At 41.4% G+C, this 19,910-nt stretch overlaps 1 protein-coding gene across 3 annotated transcripts in view; it reads right to left on the bottom strand.

The window, feature by feature from the left end:
• The window catches only part of TPK1 (thiamin pyrophosphokinase 1), a 323,634-nt gene that overhangs the window by 92,790 nt on the left and 210,934 nt on the right, over positions 1 to 19,910 (bottom strand). For all 3 annotated transcript variants that reach the window (XM_032182791.1, XM_032182789.1, XM_032182790.1), the window contains one exon: positions 17,397 to 17,543. In XM_032182791.1, coding sequence (XP_032038682.1) covers positions 17,397 to 17,543 — 147 coding nt within the window. The remainder of the gene's footprint in view (positions 1 to 17,396; positions 17,544 to 19,910) is intronic.

Below are 19,910 nucleotides of genomic sequence, written 5' to 3'. Positions count from 1 at the left end.
CTTTCCCAGGTGACTTGAAATTAAAAAAAAAAAAAAAAGAAAAAAAAAAAAAAGTATTTTAGTACTTTATCTCCTTCAAGTTTTCTAAGGATGCATTTGTCAGTTCAGTGTACTTCCATACTAGAAGAACTTTAAAACTCGCTACACTGTTGTTAGAAAACCTGTTGTTTAAATCTACAGCTTCAAAACACCTCTCCAAGGAGACAAAGAAAATTTAATACAATAATCTGGAACAAGATTTAAGTACATAAGAAAAAAAAGAAAGAACACTTTAATGAAGGATGTTACTATTCATAAAACACAATGGATATTACATATTTTCCTGACATTTCTGCAGCATCACTGATTACTTGTGAGCAAGGAAGAAAGGAGATCCATGAGTCAGACACATGAAAGACCAAGAAGTGACACAGCCTGAATGGCATTATTAATTTAGCTGATAACATTGAGCTTACAGAAAATTGGTAAAATATGTGTACAAGAGATGATGAGATAGCTCCTTTAACTGCACAGGCCCTGAAATACACTTTCATTTCTTACATATATCATGTGGCACAACGCAATAGCTGGATTTGTATATGATAGCTCAGGCTGCTCCTCAAGAGCTCTGTATGTGGCCATGCACCTTGCAAAATGGGACTACACCAGGCTCCCCACACTTCCTATGGGGTTTTAGAAACCAGTGAGCATGGGTGGGTGAAGGTTGTGTGCAATAGTTTGCATACTTAGAACACACGGAAATAACTCCTGAAAGCACAGGAGGGTCTGAGACTTCATGTAGACAAATATGGCACCTAGCAGACCTACCGAGTAACATTACTAGCCAAAAGGTATACACTTGCATACCAGTAAAACTTCCCTGATGGCTAAATCACCTTTGGATATCTGTAATTTCTTACAGTATACACAAAAGTAACACCTAGATTTCAGGACAGTGTTAACTGCTTTGAAGTCTTGTGGTGGTCTTAACCTGCTGGGAAGCTGAACTCCACCATAGCTGCTCTCTCACTCCTCCTCCTCAAAGGGAAAGGAGGTAGAGGGGGGAAATATGATGGAAAGGGCTCAAGGGTTGAGATAAGGAAAGGGAGATCAATCAACAACTATTGTCACTAGAGCAGTGAGAACTAAAAACAAACTAAAAACATCTTTCCCCCATCCACATGCTTCTACCTCCTCCCCCCAAGCAGCGCAGGGGAACGGGGACTGGGGGCTGCGGTCAGTCCCTGATGCTTCATCTTCGACACTCCCTCACAGTCACCCTCTGCCCCTGCTCCCCGTGGGGTCCCTCGCACAGCATGCCACCCTTCCCAAACTGAACTTGTGGGGGCTGCCCACAGGCAGCAGCTCTTCAAGCACTGCTCCCACACGGCTCCGTCCCACGGGGTCCATCCATCCCCAAGGAGCAAACTGCTCCAGCACAGGTCCTCCATGGGTGGCAGCTCTAGCATGGAGTCTGCTCCTGTGTGGGCTCTCATTATGAAGATGTCTGTCCTCACAAACTAGTGCTATGATATTGAGGCTCTGCTTCCCAGGATGTGGCCAAACTTGGCTCGTTCATGGGAAGTAGAGAATATTTTTCCCCCCCTCTTTGCTTCTGTGTGGCCTTTGCTTCTTTTTCCCTCTTTCGTTTGCTTTTAATTAAATTATCCTTATCTCAACCTGTGAGCCTTTTTCTTTCCATCATACTTTCTTCTCACCCTCTTCTTTTGTGGAGCTGGAAGTAGAGAGTGGTTATGGTGGAGTTGAGCTGCCCAGCAGGATAAAACCACAGCAAGTTTCCACTGGTATCTTGGGTACACTGAATACCCTATCAGTTTTATTCCCAGTTCCCAGGCTCCTCTAACAGAAAGGAGACAGGCAGCTCCTCCTTAAGGATATTCACCAAGCTCTCAGCTAATGAGACTCAGCCTGTGGCACCACTGCCACAGAAAACTAATTCCAGATCTTCAGCTGCTCTCACCTCACTCTGAAGTACCTCTGCCAGCTGAGGAAAAAACTGCTGGCAATTACAAAAAGGAGTCTCTTTTACCAGAGAGGCTTCTTCTTTTCCCTGCCCCAAAAGCAATGCGATAGCCGAGAAAGGAGTGAACAAGGTGACCTCATTATTAAGAGCCTAAGGAGAGATACCTGCCATAATACAGCTTTTAGATGCATGTATCTAAAAATCTTTAAGTTGCTATAAGGTAGGAAGACCTCAGCCTCCTAAAGCAAGGGCACATTTCATTGCCAACACCGTGGTTACTAGCAGAGAATTCTGCATGCTAATTATTATGCAATCTGATAATTTTTTCTTTGATCAGAATAAAAGGATTCCCCTCTGGGTGTAGCTTCTTCTCCCTCAGGTACCTGACACTGCTGAAACTGAAGGACATAATTCAATTAACAATGGATGGGAACTTTTAATGAAAATTAACCATTCAGAAACAGATGTTGATGGTACAGAAATCCAGATACTCCCTACGAAGCATCACTGGCTGTCATGTGGATGGGAAAACACAGACAACTTAGAATTATACAGCAGATGAGATACTATACTTACATCTGTGGACCACAATTCAACAAACTGCTTAAGCACACGCTTAGATTTCAGTAATCTGTTTTGCCATATGCTTAAATTTATTCTGTACATTTAGCATTACTAAGTATAAAGTGTATACTAGAAGTATACACTTTAATACTAGTATATCTTCCCAGATTGCTAATTCACCTTTGGATATCTGTGACTTCTTACGGTACAGACAAAAGAGAAACCTAGATTTCAGGGTACAGTTAATCAAAAGTGGAAGAGGACTACATTTGTGAAGCAGACCCCATCGCCAAGGCTGGAACTAATGCTAACCATTTGCAAACCAGCACTGCTGAAAGGCTGGGTACAGACCTCCACGGCTTCTGTGACTCGTAGTTCAAAATGACTCACATGAACGCCAAGCTTCAAGTTTTAAAAGCAGGAAATAAAAAAAAACAGTTGGAAAAACAATGCCTACATAAAGTTTTATGCTGCAACTTTTTAAAGTTTTAGGTTCACATTTTTGTTGGCAATACAATTGGAAATATAAAATTAACATAGTGAGCTCCATTTCTAATTGTCCCCCTCTTCCCATTATTCTCTTTTGGAAAGCTGTTGCAGAATCTCATTAAACCAATGATTAGAGACTTTTCTTCTAATTTCCCATGGAAATTTATCCATTACTGGTTTAAACCAATTTGCTCTTGTTCTAGTATTGGCCTTGCACTTAAACAGACTGTTTATCTCCCTGGCATTTACTCCTTCAGTGTATTTACAGACAGCAATCATTTCTCCTTTTGGCACTTGTTCTGAGAGGTTACACAAGAGACTAAAATAAATCTCCCCTTGTACGGTAATGAAAACATGAACTGAGATTGGAGGGGACAGAACTAGTATTTCTGAATGTGGCTACACAGTGTTCTGTATCAGGAGATTCCAGATGCTTCTCAACAGATTCTTGTACAATGGCACCAATGCCCCTTTTCAATATAACTGCATCTCTGCAGCTATTTCAGAATCACTTACATTGTAAGGGGTCTTGGGAGATCATTCAGTGCAGCCTTCCAATCAGCTTTTGAACACTTCCAGGGCTTGAGACTCTCTGGACACTCAATTCCTTAACTATCTTCATACTTAATTATCTTCATAGGAGAAAATTTTCCTTATAGCAACATAGAATCAACCCTGTTTCAGTTTAGGACCACTGTCTTTCTGCTGTGTACCTTAGGAAAGAGCCTGGGCTTCATCTTCTTGCTAACCTCTGCAAGTTTTGGAAGGCTGCTATTAGCACTGCCCAAAGCCTTCTATTCTCCAGGCTTTACTAGCCCAGCATCCTCAGCCTCGCAGGGCACTCAGCACTCCCAGCCCTCAGCCATCTCAGTGGCCCTCCACTGAACTCGCTGCTTTGACATTCACAGAGCTGTCTCCCCCAGGACCCCTTCTACTGTGAACTGCTCACTCCCCTAAAGGGCCACCACACATTTCGTCTTCTTTGCCTGTGTTTCTTGAAGAGCTGTTGCCTCCCTATCACAGATCTCCAGGCATATGAGCTTTTCCACCACTTCACAGTTTTTCCAATGATTTCCCAGTTCTGTGTCCATAGATGGAGCTCTAGCTCCTCCTGTTCATTTCCTAGGCTGCATGCATTTGTGCATAGGCACTTGAGAGGGGTTTCCTTTCGCCTTTGTTTCATCTTTCCTGAGGACTCTCTCACTTCACTCCTCTGTCCCTTGTAGTTATCAGCCATAACCCTTACTCCTCACTTAACTCTAAGCTGTCATCACCATGCCCTGATACAGCCCAGTTTAAAACCCTCTTCACCAGGTTGGCTAGCCTCTTGGCATAGTTGTTTTTCCTTCAATTTGTCAAATGGATGCTGTCTCTCCCTCTATGCCTCAGAGGAACCTGTGATCATAAAAGCCAAAGCACTTCCTGGGACACCAGCCCCATAGCAAGCTGTTAACTCACAAGTTGTGTCTGTACAGAATCACAGAATCATCTAGGTTGGAAGAGACCTCCAAGATCACTGAGTCCAACCTCTGACCTAACACTAACAAGTCCTCCACTAAACCCTATCCCTAAGCTCTACATCTAAACGTCTTTTAAAGACCTCCAGGGATGGTGACTCCACCACTTCCCTGGGCAGCCTGTTGCAGTGTCTAACAACCCTTTCAGTAAAGAAGTTCTTCCTAATATCCAACCTAAACCACCCCTGGCGCAACTTTAGCCCATTCCTCCTCGTCCTGTCACCAGGCACGTGGGAGAACAGACCAACCCCCACCTCGCTACAGCCTCCCTTGAGGTACCTACAGAGAGCGATAAGGTCGCCCCTGAGCCTTCTCTTCTCCAGGCTGAACAAGCCCAGCTCCCTCAGCCGCTCCTCATAAGCCTTGTTCTCCAGGCCCCTCACCAGCTTTGTTGCCCTTCTCTGGACTCTCCTGTCATCCAAAGGAAATTAAGGAACATCTCTGCCTTTGTCCCCTTAGTAGTGTAAGTTAATTTATTTCAGATTTCCCTTGGCAGTAGCACTGGTGTCCACGCAGATGAATAGCAAGGAGCAACAGTTCAAGGACAGATGAAGTTCAGCAGTCTCTCTGCAACGTCCCTTGCCAAGCAACACAGCTCCTATGACAGCATGTCTGATCAGCACAGATGGGTTCCTGTCTCCTGAGGAAAGGCATCTCCAACCACTGTTATCTGCTGCTTCCTCCTGCTGCTAATCACAGAATCATATAAACACTTAGCTTGGAAGAGACCTTCAAGATCATTAAGCCTAACCATCAACCTGCCCTACTGAGTCCCATTACAGAACCATGCCCCTTAGTGCCACATCCACACATCTCTTAAATACCTCCAGGGATGGGGACTTCACCACTTCTCTGGGCAGCCTGTTCCAACATTTGACCCTCTCCATGAATAAGTTCTTCCTATGTCCAAAAAAACCCTCCTCTGGTACAACTTCAGACCATTTCCGCATATCTTATCTAATGGTGAGATGGCTTTCCCTGAAGGTCTCTGTTGCCTTTCATTGATAATGACCTAGAAAAGGGCAACTGTACAAAGTTGGCCGAGTCAACCACTTGCATCTGCGCCTGTGCCACAAAAAAGGCATTAAGGGTGTTAGTAATGGGAGACTTTTGCTGAGAGGCACTGGAGCACCCATTTGCCATCCAGAGAATCTCTCCAGAGAGGTTTGCTTCCTCTCCAGGGCCCGCATTCATGATATCACGAAGAGGCTACTACCCATTCCTACTCTTTTATGTAGGGTCAAATGAGGCTGCAACAAAGAGACTCCAAAATATCAAAAAGGACTTTATGTCCCTTGGAAAGATGTTGAAGGGACTGGGAGAGCAAGTAGTGTTTTCCTCTATCCTCCCAGCTGGTGACTGGATGAAGGAGATGAATAGGCTAAGTGGACAACTGTCTGCATGGCTTGTGCCATGCTCAAGGTTTGGGTTCTATGATTTTGGGTGCACTTTTGAGAGACTGGACATGCTGACACCAGATGGGGCACAGCTGACCAGGTAGGGCAAAAGTGTTCAGAGCAGGAAGTGGGCTGGGCTTATTAGCAGGGCTTTAAACTAGATTCAGCAGGGGAAGGGGACGCACCACTGAGTGACAGAATGGAACCCAGGGGTATTGTCACTTTAGGAAGCAACAGGGAAATACCTGTGAACTGTCCCAAAGCAACTAGGAAGGGCTCCTCTGAAAAGGTGATGTGACTGACAGCCCAGCTGAAGTGCTGCTACACCAGTGCATGCAGCATGGGAAACAAGCAGGAGATGGAAACCACAGTGCAATTAGAAAACTAGGACCTGAGTACTACCACGGAAACATGGGGGGACAGATCCCATAACTGGAACACCAGAATAGTGGACTACAAGCTTTACAGGAGAGACAGGCAGGGAAGGAGGCATGGGGTGTTGCCCTCTATGTTAGGGAATGGATTGACTGAGAAGAGCTGCCTCTGAGAAACAGCCACGGACAGGTTGAGAGCTTGTGGGTTAAAGTTAAGGTTTGAACCAATAAAGGGCAGCTTGTGGTCTCCGTCTGCTATGGGCTGCCTGATCAAGGGGAGCCTTCTTGTTTCAGCTACAGAAAGCATCATCCTTGCACACTCTCATCCTGATGGGAGACTTCATCCATCTGGATGTCTCCTGGGAAAACTACACAGCAGGATGTGGGCAATCCAGGAGACTCCTGGAGTGCATTGAGGATAATTTCCTCGACCAAGTATTAGATAAACTAACCAGAGGAGAAATGTTACTGGAACTGATGCTCACCAGTGCAGATGAACTCATTAAAGAGGTTAAGATCAGAGGCAGTGTGGGCTGCAGTGACCCTGCTCTGGTTGAGTTTGTGATCTCCAGGCATACAGGCCTGGCAAAGAACAAAGTCAGGAATTCCTGAAATTCCAAAGAGTGAACTTCCAGCTATTTAAAGACCTAGTGGGCAAGATCCCCTGGAACACCATCCTTAGGGGCAAAGGAGCTGAACACAGCTGGCAACTCTTTAAGGATATTTTTATTAGAGAGACAGAACTCTCCATCCCTCTGTGTCAGAAAGTGGGCAGGGAGTACAGACAACCAGGAAGGTGGAGCAAGGACCTGCTGGTCAAACTAAGGTGCAAGAAGGAAATGCACAGGCAGTGGAAGCAGGGACATGTGGCCTGGGAAGTGTACAGGGATGCAATCAGGATGTGCAGGTATGGGATCAGGAGAGCCAAGGCATGAATGGAATTGAGCTTGGCAAGGGATGCAAAGAATAACAGGAAGGGATTCTATAGGTACATTGCTCAGAAAAGAAAGGCAAAGGAGAGTGTGCCCCCTCTGAAGGATGAGAAGAGAGAACTGGTAATGGCAGACATGGAGAAGGCTAATGTGCTCAGCGACTTCTTTGCCTCAGCCTTCTCTGCCAGTCAGGCTTCCCATGTATCTCATCTCCCTGAACCTGTAGGGGGTTGGGGGAGCAAAGTTCCTCCCATGGAAAGCAACGAGCAGGTTTGAGACCACCTAATGAAAATGAACAGGTACAGGGCTACGAGGCCCCATACCGTACATCCCAGGGTCCTGAGGGAACTGGCTGATAGAGTTACCAAGCCTCTCTCCATCATATTTCAAAAGTCCTGGCAGTCAGGTGAAGTCCCCTGTGACTGGAAAACGGGAAACATCACTCCCATTTTTAAAAAAGGGTTGAAAGAAGGACTTGGGGAACTATAGACCACCTCTGTGCCTAGGAAGATCATAGAACAGATCCTCCTGGAAGCAATGCCAAGGCAGATACAGGATGAGAAGGTGCTCTGGGACAGATGGCTTCACCAAGGGCAAATTGCGCCTGACCAGTCTGGTGGCCTTCTGTTGATGGAGTGACTACATCAGTTGACAAGGAAAGACCGACTGATGTCTATCAGGACTTCTGTAAGGCCTTTGACACAGTCCTACATGACATCCTGATCTCCAAATTGGAGAGAGATCGATTTGAAGGGTGGGCCATTCAGTGGGTAAGAAATTGGCTTGAAGGTTGCACCCAGAGAGGTGTGGTCAATGGCTCTAAGGCCAGGTGGAGGCTGGTGACAAGTGGTGAAGTGGTGTCCCTCAGGGGTCTGTTTTGGTACCAACATTGCTTAATATCTTCAACAGTGATGTAGTAAATGGGATCAAGAGCATCCTCAGCAAGTCTGCAGATGACACTAAGCTGAGTTGTGCAATCAATACAGCAGAAGGAAGGGATGTCATCCAAAGGGACCTGAACTAACTAGAGAAGTGGGCCCACGTGAACATAATGAGGTTCAACAAGGCCAAGTGCAAGGTGCTGCACCTGGGTCAGAGCAATCCCAGACATGAGGACAGACTGGGAAAAGAACACACTGAGAGCAGCCCCGCAGAGGGGGACTTGGGAATTCTAGTAGATGAATAGCTTGATATGAGCCATGCAGCCCAAGAAGGCCAACTGCTTCTTGGGCTGCATCAATAGAGGAGTGAGCAGCAGGTCAAGGGAGGTGATCGTGCTCTGCTCTGCCCTCATTAGGCCCCACTTGGAGTGCTGCATCCAGGTCTGGGGCCCCCAACAAAGAAGGATGTGAAGCTGTTAGAGCAGCTCCAGGGGAGGGCCATGAAGATGATCAGCACCTCTCCTATGAAGAAAGGCTGGGAGAGCTGGGGCTGTTCAGCCTGGAGAAGAGAAGGCTCGAGGGATACCTAATTGCAGCTTCTCAACACTCAAAGGAAGCTTATAAAAAAGATGGAGAGTGACTTTTTGCTTAGGTAGATAATGACAGCACAAGAGGGAATGGTTTTAAAATAAAAGAAGGAAGAATAAGATTAGAGGTCACTCAGAGGGTGGTGAGGCACTGGCACAAGTTGCCCAGAGAAGTTATGGAAGCCCCATCCCGGGATGTGTTCAAGGCCAGGGCAACCTGTTCTAGTGGTGGCATCCCTGCTCATGGCAGTGAACTAGAGGTCTAGTTGGGACTAGATGATCTTTAAGGTCCCTTTTATCCCAAGCCATTCTATGATTCCATGATTGGCTCTTAGGGCACATTACCAATTCTATAAATTTAGATTTCAGGGTGGAGAAGTATTTTCAATTGCACTTAACTTTAGGGTGGCAGAAACATTGCATTCTTAAAAGACATTGAAGAATGCAGCCCCTGATAACTGTCTCTTTTTGGGATGTCATGCTAACAGCAGACAATGTGTTCTGAAGTAATGTAACCAGTTGTTACCCACATGCAGAAAATTCAGATTGCAAAGTAAATAACCTCCTATGGCAAGGAAATGACTTCCTATGAATAGCTGTAGCTAAATCTTGTTACTAGTAGTACAGCATTTTCCCCAAGACCTCAGGTTTTACAAAATATAATCCTTCTTTTGCACTGATCTTTTTTTTTTTTAAATTTAAAAACGTTTTAGAAACTGATTTTAAACACTAAGTGTAAACAATGAGTTTAAATATTTTTAAACAAAAACTGTAATTTGATACAGTTAACACCACTGCCACAGCAGAAACAGAATTAGGAGTCATTCTGACAGGGATTGGAAAAGCCAAAGCAATTTTACAGACAACATATTTTCAAATATAACTATGAGGCCAGACTACGGATGCTCACCTTTTTCAACTTCAATTAAATCCAGTATTCAGATATGAGCAGAAAGAAACATTTTAAAGTTTTCTTCTGGAAGAATCCATCAGTCCTTCAAGTGTGGACAACCATTAAGTATTTAGCATTCTGATTGCTCTGTTTTTGTAGCAGATAATGATTTGTCACCTATTATCACTTCAATTTTTACTGTCATTTACATTCAGTCTAGGAACAGTAATATTGATTTTGCCTGCTACATTTTTTTAAGAGCATGCAATAAAATATTTTCCAGACATTCATACTCTTTCCAGAAGAGGCTGTGCCTTCAGATTACAGACTTTTGATACCTGCTAGTTTCCATATGAACCTTCTGTAATGATAAGGAGTGAAAAAAATCAAATACTCCCAAATTGGCACTGAAGTACTTTAAATACCTGAAGAGGAAAGCACTCACTACAAAACTTTGGTGGGATTCATCTCAAGCATGGCAGTAACATGCTGTGATAGAGGCTGTGTCACTTAGTGGGTACCACAGCATCCTGGGACCTGAAACATTTGGGCTGCATTCCACCACAATAAAGCCAAACAGAATTATAACTCAGCAATAATTTGTGGGACACAGGCATGTTGCAGCAGACATCGCCTCAATAGTTTTCAATACTACACAGATGAGTCCACATTGATTATAATACAACTGAAGAATCAAGAGAAAATACTACGAGACCCAAGAGGAAGAGATGAAGCCAGTACGACAAAAGGGCATTGATGAACTAATACTTCATAGCAGTAGTAGTACAGCAGAAGATTACATAAATTGTGACTGTTGGAAGGAGATGAACCCTGGGAGAAAATCTTCAGGAAATGGTGGCTGCTGAAGTTAAAACAAGAATGTTTTCTGCAGAATTAAACTAAATCATGATGCACTAAGAAAAGACATTTGATGCGATCCAAGAGTCAAGAAAAATGAAAGAAAACGATCAGAAGGAGAAAATAAGACTTGCTCTACGATGGTTAATTAGTAAAGGGGCTGACCTCTGATCCAGCGAGTCACAGAATGTGTTAATAATTAACCCTTTAAATTTCTTTAATCCTTTATGTCTGATTGTTTCCCTTAAACATCCAAAATATTGTGTTATCCCCTGTGGGTGTCAGGTGGGAGACATATTTTAAACCACAACAAAATAATCATAAAAATAAAACAAAATAAACCAAAAATACCAATCTATCAGACCTCCATACAGACAAGCATTAGATTTTTTTTTTTGTTTAAGTTAAAACAAAACAAAACAAAAAACGTTAGATAACTTATCTGAATTATGTTCAAAGTATTTAGAGCTTAGGGATATGGTTTAGTGGAGGACTGTTAGTGTTAGGTCAGAGGTTGGACTCGATCTTGAGGTCTCTTCCAACCTAGAAATTCTGTGATTTCTGTGAAATCTGCTCATAAGATTTGGAATCAATATTGATTATCTTTTAGATACTAGTTTCCGTTTGTTGTTGTTGTCAAAAATCTATTCATGAAAAGCTTGGAAATTCTTTAGCTCGCCACAAAATCCTGGTATAGGACTGAAGTCCTGTTTTTTTTTTCAAAAAAACACAAACACAAAGAAAACTAAAATGAACAAAATGTGCGTACACTCCACATTTGTCTGTTTACTTACAGGACAATGATTAAATGCACACACAGCATGTGAAAAAAATGCTGTGGTCTTCCTCAGTGTACTGCTATCACCAAAACAGAATAAAGTTTTACCAACTTCTCATTGTTCTCAGTTAAGCGTGAACTACATACGGATAAACAAATGTCCAAGACAACGTTAGCTATTTTGCTTCCAGTCACTTAACATCATGCAACTGATTAAGCAGAAGATCTGTTTAAAAGAATAATGGTAATAATGGTATCAAAGAATGGTAAAAAGAATAACTACTACTTCATCACACACAAACAAATAAAAGCATCAGAGCACTGCAGAAAGAAATATAAAGGTGTAAATGAAGTATTAAAACTTCAAAGGAAATGCAAGGAATTTACAAGTTTGGGAAAAATCCCAGCTCTGAGAAAATTAGCTTTGTAACAGAAAGCTTTCCTTGCTTCCATCAAACAAGACAATAGGTACTATCATATTAACAAGATTATTATTACAACAGCTAGAGGACACAACAGAGAGCAGAAACAACCTCAGAACAACTTTATTTAGGTTCAAGATTCTCCTAGATGATCATGCATCAACTGCTGTAGGAATGAAAAATCTGGACAATGACTAAAAAATGTTGAGAGTAGAACTGTTGAAACTTATCAAACACCAGATTCAGAATTCAGAAATAAATTGCATGATTCCAGAATCTAGAAGTACATGAGCAGAATAGTTAGATTACTGTTCCTTATATCATCTTTTTTGATATAGGAACCATTAAGATGTGAATCTAGAAATAGCCATGTGATTAACATATCCTGCCATAGAGTATTACTTAGTTCTTAAGAGTTATAAATAGGTAAAAATCTCATTTAGTAAAAGTTATTTTTACTTGGCAATGATGGCTTGTTATTTTCCTTTCCTCACTGAAAGAGATGATTTTTTTAAGTGGTTACCTGCAAGCTAACAAACTGACTCATAAATTTGTTGCAATGTCTGTCTGTCTAAGGAAGAGCTGTAGACAAAATATTTAAATATTTTGCATATGTCTTCATTATACAGAAGTAGTCCATAGGTATTAGATGTCATCCTGTGCAAACAAGTCTACAAAAAATCTACATTTTTCTAAATGCTTCACAAACTTGATGCAAACTGCACTTTTAACTGGCACTAAATAAACTTGAAAGGATATGATTGTTGCAGAAGCTAGTTATGATTTCTAAGAAAATATATATTTTTTCTACATTTCATACTACACTTTTACTGATGCTGAGCTATAAAGAATTTAGCTGCTAAGAGAAGATCCTCCTAAAATTTTCCTTTGGTAGCAGTGAGAAACAAAATAGAAAGTAAAATCTTTGCTAGTTTAGGAAGTGACTAACAAAAAATTAATTACATTTGGATCACTGATATCTGGCAAAACACAGAAATCACGTGGTAAACTTGAAGCAACAGCACTTGATAGCCATACAATACCATGAAATAAACTGAAGTAATTCAGACTCATTTTTGAAGTTCCCACAATACTCAAGGAACTAGTTATGATATTCAAGGAACTGCCAAAGGAAACTCAGACGCTGAATGTATACACCCTGAATTTCCCATTACATTTGACTCTCCAAGCATGGATACAAAGAAAAGCAAAGAACACTGATGTAGAAAACTGCAGCAGTACACTACAGCAGAGTAAATTGTCAGTCTTTTACCCCCCTCAGCTTGTATCTATCACAGTGCCTGCAGCTAGGAGCAGAACTCTACACCTGGTCACTCCGCATCTGTAAGGTGGTCCAGGTACTATTCTCTGGACCTCAAGCCAATGGGCACAGCATGGCTCACATACATATTATGGTTGTTCTCTCTTGCCCCCCAAATGAGGTGGCACTGTCCAAAATGCTTAGTAGGCACTTACAAATCTATGGTAGTCCCAGACTCTGCCCAGGCACTGTCTGTGGGAATGATAGCTGGCTCCCACTAACACTGTGCTTGGGACCATGCTAACTAATTAGCTGCACAGCCTACTGTATGCCAATGCCTATGTTAATTAAAGGTCTTACTAATACTCTTGTTACTATTACAGTAATACTGTGTTCCACTTCAGTGCAGAGCTGAGAATATAAGGGTGTTTTGTCAAAAACTACATGAGCCTCACAGTGCTCATTCAGAGAAAGACATGGGTCTTATCCAATTTACAAACTAGGTGACTGTGAGATCAAAAGACCATACAATTGCTTTCTCGCCAATGAAATGACGGTAAAGAATAGCCAAGGCAGCAAGGAAGCCAAGAAGTAAAAGACAGCCAAGAATGAGGAATGAGACTTCTGATTCTTATTGCTCATATTTGCTGGACTACTACCTATGATGTTAAATTACTCATCGCTCTCCCAGGGAAGGAAGACATGCACTCACAAGAAAAGCTGTGTCTGAGAAAAAAAGGGTTATCAAAGCATTCATACACTCATTCAGAAGAGCCAGCTAATTGACAAAAGTACGTGTCTGTAACGCATTTTCATGTGTAGCTAGCAGATCTTCTCCCTTACATGCCACTTCAAGAATTCTGCATGGGGAACACTGAGCTGCTCGGTATAATGTAAAAGACAGGCCTCATTAACTCTTGGACATCTTCTCATTTCTTGGTCATAAATCCTATTACCTTGTATTACAAACTGCCATAAAACTCACAGAAAAAAGATAATTTATGCTCAGTGTACAGAAGCTAATGTTTCTGTACTCCTGAGAAGCACACTACCAGAAAATGAGAAAGTATGTATGTGAAACCTTAAGCCATTCGTACTGAGCATGGCTAGCATGATAAACATGACTCTAAAGGCTTAATGCTCTTCAGCCAGGGTATATTCTAATGGTGATTGATATTACTAAAATTTCAAGCATAAAATGTATGGACTGTTACATAAAATATCCTGCTCATAGAAGTGATTACTCCTTATTAAGAATTCATGTTTCCTTCCCCTATACGATCCTTCCCCTCCACTATAGAAAGAAATGAGGTGACTATTCAGTGCAGAGAAACTCCCCCCCGGCCCTCACCTCCCCACTCCCCCCCCCCCCCCCCTTTTTAAAATTTCAGTCATCACATTAGACAGTGTTTTAGAGGAAGCATCACCTCCTGGAATTCTTACATAGTCTCCCTATTTCTGCCTCCAGAGTGTTCTTCCTTGCAGCTTTCTTTGCTTTCCATGCCACGTTTCCCAATATGTTTAAAAAACTTGCACTGTCTACCTATAACCCAAGAGACTCCTGCATAGAAATATGATTACCCTTACATTTAGTACATGGATAATATTATTGACTAACAAAAAAAGGGCTTTGTTGACCTGGTCCTCCTTGCTTGTTAGTCTGCAGTGGATTCAAAGTCAGGCATTGTCCTTGCTGTCTTTCTCTTTCATCCTGAAGACTTCCATCAAGACTCCAACCATGTTTCCTACAACACTGTGTACCTTTACAGGTGTATTAAATATAGATGTATTTTTTTTTTTCTGTGACCTTCTATATCAACATTCCAGTAATGATATAGAGTAGTTCTAGAGATAGGGCTTAGATATAGAGGGCAAACCTTTTAAGGTCATTAATCTTAATGCTGACATTAACACAAAATTGCTTTTTCACTGTTGGTTTAAACTTGTCGCTGTCAGTATCTTCAGCCAACCGTCATGGTGCCTCCAGATAACAGTATTAATCCTGTATAGTTTAGATAAAAATCAAGTGAGTAGTTTACACATGGGGACAAACAGGAATCCTTAGCTTGGAAGTACTCTTTTTTTCCTATGGAGTAACTCACTGAGTCATCCCCTTAGTTTCCGTATTAGTAGCTAAATATTCAGCAGCTTGATTTGCTATTCCTCTTTGTATCCCTCCTAGGGCTGTTTTGGGATTACCAGTTTCACTGCTCTATCTAAGTATTTTAGCCTCTGCCTAGGTACACATGATATAGAACCAATACTAATCTCCCGCTATAGTGAGCTGAGGGCTAATGTTATTCCGAAGCAAAAATATGGTTATATTTTCCTCATATATCTTATGCAAAGAATCCAATAAAGATCAGATTCTTCTTACCCAAGAGAGAAGGATTTCAGCTCTACATTTTATAGGAAAAGCAAGATGCTCTTAACTTTATCATTTGCATTAGCATTCGGATCTCAAAACTTTGCTTCATTTGTTGCACAGTTTCCATACTTGTATTCAAAAAGTCAGTTGGTCTCCCACTGTGTTCAACTCCCTCCTACCTTGATTTTAAAATTACAAACAAGGGAAAGGAAAGAGAGAGAATGCCATGACTGTGGATGTTTACAAGAGAAAAATACCATGTTGAACTTCATAGGAAAAAAAAGAGTACTTCCAAGCTAAAGATTCCTGTTTGTCTCTATGTGTAAACTACTCACTTAATTTTTATCTAAACTATACAGGATTAATACTGTTATCTGGAGGTACCATGACAGTTGACTGAAGATACTGACAGCGACAAGTTTAAACCAACAAAGAAAAGCAATTTTGTGCTAAAGTCAGCATTAAGATTGCTTAAAAGGCCTGCCCTCTATATCTGCCCTTTATTCCTGAATGCTAGAAACAGCCTGAAGTCAGTTACCAGCAATGCAGATTGACAGCCAGGGACGGTAGAAAATAATACGCTGTGGAACTATCCCCACCAACAAAAAAGTTAAATGCTTCTCATACAGCACGATAAAAACAGAACATAAAAAGTTGCCAGCAATCCCAAACAGTTAGAAACCTCTAATTTCTATTTAAATACACAGATTTTTTTTTTTTTTTTCCAATTGCAAAGGGGTTAATTATTCATTGAAGACTCTTCTGAAAGCAACCTTATGCATGACTAGGAAAACTTTCTCTAGGGAACCTGCTTTGGCAGGGGGGTTGGACCCGATGATCTCTCGAGGTCCCTTCCAACCCCTACAATTCTGTGATTCTGTGACATTTCAAAGTCACTTATGGAAAAGATGAATTAAAAGAATTAGTAGTCTTTCCAGTCCAAGTAAGCATTTTATAAGCTAAATTTGGAATTCTCCATCTTATTTCAGCTCTTCTACATGTTCTTAGAAGTATCCTAATATTAATCAACTGTGGCCAGTGAAGTGCTGCACCCATAGACCAGCCATATGTGAGTTACTCCTCACTTCCAGATTTTAACCAGTTATCCTTCAGCCTTACTTCCCCCTCACTCTGCTGCCTCTAGCCATGTAGCATTGCAACTAATGATCACAGTCATTCCTGGCCATACTGGCAAATGAGCTCCTGTGCCTACAGTCTTTCCTGCAGACACAGTGCTTAAAAGTTGTTAATACAGCATTTGCCCCTGTGGATTTAAATCTATAATCTCATAGAACCTTATTAACTCTTTTCTCAAATTACAATAAAGCATGTGTGGTGCAGGGTTTTGTCAAATTTATCTGTGAATGTTTTTTATTTTAATGAAATACGCTGTCTAAGGTAAAATGGAAAAGCTAGTTAAGTGTCTAGAAACCCTGACATCAGGAAAAACATATTTCCAAGCAAATGAACTGCTGTTAGAGAAGACTCTTTGATGCTTAGATTTGCCTTTAATTTAAAACTTAGAAGCAGAAGCCCTGCAAGATCTTTTGACTGTGTTGTTTTATGAATCAATAAATGGAATAAGAACTGAAACCACACAAAAAAATACATCTTAAATAAATTCTCTTGCTGATCCTCACTGGATCCACATCATAATGAACTGCACCACTCAGACCACACAAGAATTCTGCCTGACACGTTTGTCAGGAACTCCCTCGTATCTTCATCTTGTAGCTTTTGTTTCTCATACTGCAGATGTCTGTATTGCTACTCAACATGCAAAGGGCTGCATGCTAAATTTAAACTTAATGGAACCTAATTAAAAAGTTTAAAGATGTTTTTTTCGTTTATAATCAAAATCCCAGACATACTCAGATTCAGCTTTCCTCCTATTTCAAACAAACCTATCCTGACCAAACTAAAAATGATCTTTTCCAAGGCAGGAGTGCAGAGCATATGATTTGTTGTCCACTGCTCTGCAATATATTTTCAATTTAGGTTGTGTCCCTATAGATTACAATTAAGAAGATGAGAAGTTAATAGTGCCAGACCTACAGGGTAAGAGGAGATGAAAGGTCAGGTGTATTATGTAGTGACTTTTCACAGCACTTACAGGTTGAAGTAGGCAAATCAGCGAGCACTCCTGGATAACTATCACTGGAAGAGGAGTGATATTTGTTGCATGAAAAAGTGTTTCCACTGATGCCATTATTTGATCAAAGCGTCCTCCAAGTCCACCCAAAGTCACAATGATATCGATCTGAAAGATAAAACAAAAACAGTCAGAGAGAACAGCCACCAGGATACTTTCACAAGTGATCTCTAGACCCTGAAAATGAAAAATAGAATCACTTTGTGAAAAGAAAAAAAAAAAGAAAAAAAGAAAAAAAGACAACTACCAACTAGACAAAAGTAAATCTCAAATACAGACATTTCACCCAAGGAATAACGGCTTTAAATTAAAAAATATTTAGATCAGAGGTTAGGAAGAAATTTTTCACTCAAAGGGCGGTGAGGCACTGGCACTGGTTGCCCAGAGAAGCTGTGGATGCGCCATCCCCATCCCTGGAGGTGTTCAAGGCCAGGCTGGATGGGGCTTTGGGCAACCTGGTTTGGTGGGAGGTGTCCCTGCCCATGGGAGGGGGGTTGGAACCGGATGGTCTTTAAGGTCCCTTCCAAGTCAAAACATCTATGATTCCTTCCATTACTGGTAAACTTCGGAAGTGGGACATTGCAGCCCAGGCCTGTGCCAGAGACTGGAGCACCCTCTTGTTTGAGCCCTAGGCCCGCAGAGAGCGTGGCCTGGCTGCTGGCCACAGCCTCAGAGCCCGCCTGCTGTGGCTGCTGCGCTTAACTCTCGATCCTCTCACGCTCCAACAAGCCCCTGCATGCTCTTTATTTTCAATAAGCAGAAAGGGAGTCTTCAAAAACCTTGGTTAAGAGCTTTCAGATCCTTACACAGGTTACTGAGTGTGAAGTATTATTATTATTACTTCCATAATGCAGATCAGTTATGTTCAGTAATTGTAATTTAAAAAGCTACCACTGAGTAAGCCATATCTGGAGCCCTAACACAATGCGGCTCTAAAGCTTTTAGAAGCTGCATTGACAATAGCCATCTGTTGAAGTTTCCAGCTTTATAGGGCTTAAGTCTATGGCCACTGTGATTACATGAAGTTTTACTCAACCCAGGAGTCACATAATGGTGCTCTGTGTATCTGAAATGATGCATTAATAACATCGGCTTCTATTTTTATTACCAGGGCTAGGACTTTATGATTCTGTTGAATATTGGTTTGCATGAAAATTAAGCTCTTTTCCATTTGGTGAAGTTATACCATCTTTCTCATCACTACCAGGAAAACACTAGAAAACCCAGGCTGAATCAATATAGCATGTTATATTAGCAGCAAACATTTAAAAAAATAATTATTATTGTATTGCAGAGGGCACATGTTTTCTGTGTGGATTACAGATCACACAAAGCAAGCACAAGACTAACAGAATTTGAATGGTAGGAAAACCTAGCTATAAACAGAGACAAAGCAGCAAAAGGTAGAAAGCATGTGTCCCCAGCTAAGCCATAATATATTTCCCATTTTATTGATGCCACTGTAGAAACAAACTGCTTTTGTTTGGCTACGGCTGACTGTGATTAAAAAAGGTGGATCAATTCTCTGAAAACGGTAGCACTGAAAAGACCCACCATCACCAGTTCCCCACCAGTCAAGTACCAGTAAAAATGCCCCCTACCCTAATGGAGGCCGTAAGAAAAATCTGCTACATTAACCTGAAACCACAATGAAGTTAAGGGGGCTTTGCAAAGGATGAGTAATTCACATATAGTGTTTTTCTTGTGAGTAATGGGACTGGAGCTTAAATATTAGCCCAGCTGATCCAGCCTTCAAAAAGCTGAGCAGTTACCGTATAGTTTCCTGGTATATATATCTCACCATATATTGTTTTACCTTGTTTGTTTCAGCTTTGATGTTTTCTACAGTTTAATGTTAAGAATGAAGGAAACAGAGTTCACACTGACTGTTAATTAAAATGATGCAATAACATTCTGAATGTGTTGTCTTTGCCTTGTAAAACTGTCAGCACGTCAGACAAGTTCTGCTCTATTATTCGCACACGTGTACTTACCACGAAGTACAGGACATATCTGAGACAATGAAGTGCTCACTGACTGCATCTTTCTGTGATATTGCGTGACTACTACAAGTTGAAGAAAAACATAACCAAAAATACTTCTGCATCTTAAAGTCTGACAGAAGTGATCCTGAAATCCTACTCTTTCTTCAGTAGCAATAGCAAAATGAACTTTGGGATTGTTGCCTTCAAAATCAGAAAACAAACTCAGTCTAGCATGGAGTAGATCTGTTGATAAGACATTCATGAAAACAGAGGTTTGGGGTCGTGGCATGCTGGGAAAAGGCTAATAAAGATGCCCAGAAAAGAAATGTAACTATTATACAGGGTTTGCACAGTTTTGTGAAAATGAAAAATACAAGTATATGACAGGTATGGAAACAAAAACAGACAGAGCGTCCAAGGGACAGGCAGGGAGAAAAGCTAAGTTCTGCACTTGTGTGACAGCAGACAGACCTGCCTTTCACCAGAGAGT

The sequence above is a fragment of the Aythya fuligula genome, chromosome 2 (genome assembly GCF_009819795.1).
Source record: "Aythya fuligula isolate bAytFul2 chromosome 2, bAytFul2.pri, whole genome shotgun sequence".
NCBI lineage: Eukaryota > Metazoa > Chordata > Aves > Anseriformes > Anatidae > Aythya > Aythya fuligula.
The sequence above is the reverse complement of the archived record's forward strand: the minus strand, read 5'-3'. Positions and strand labels throughout refer to the sequence as shown.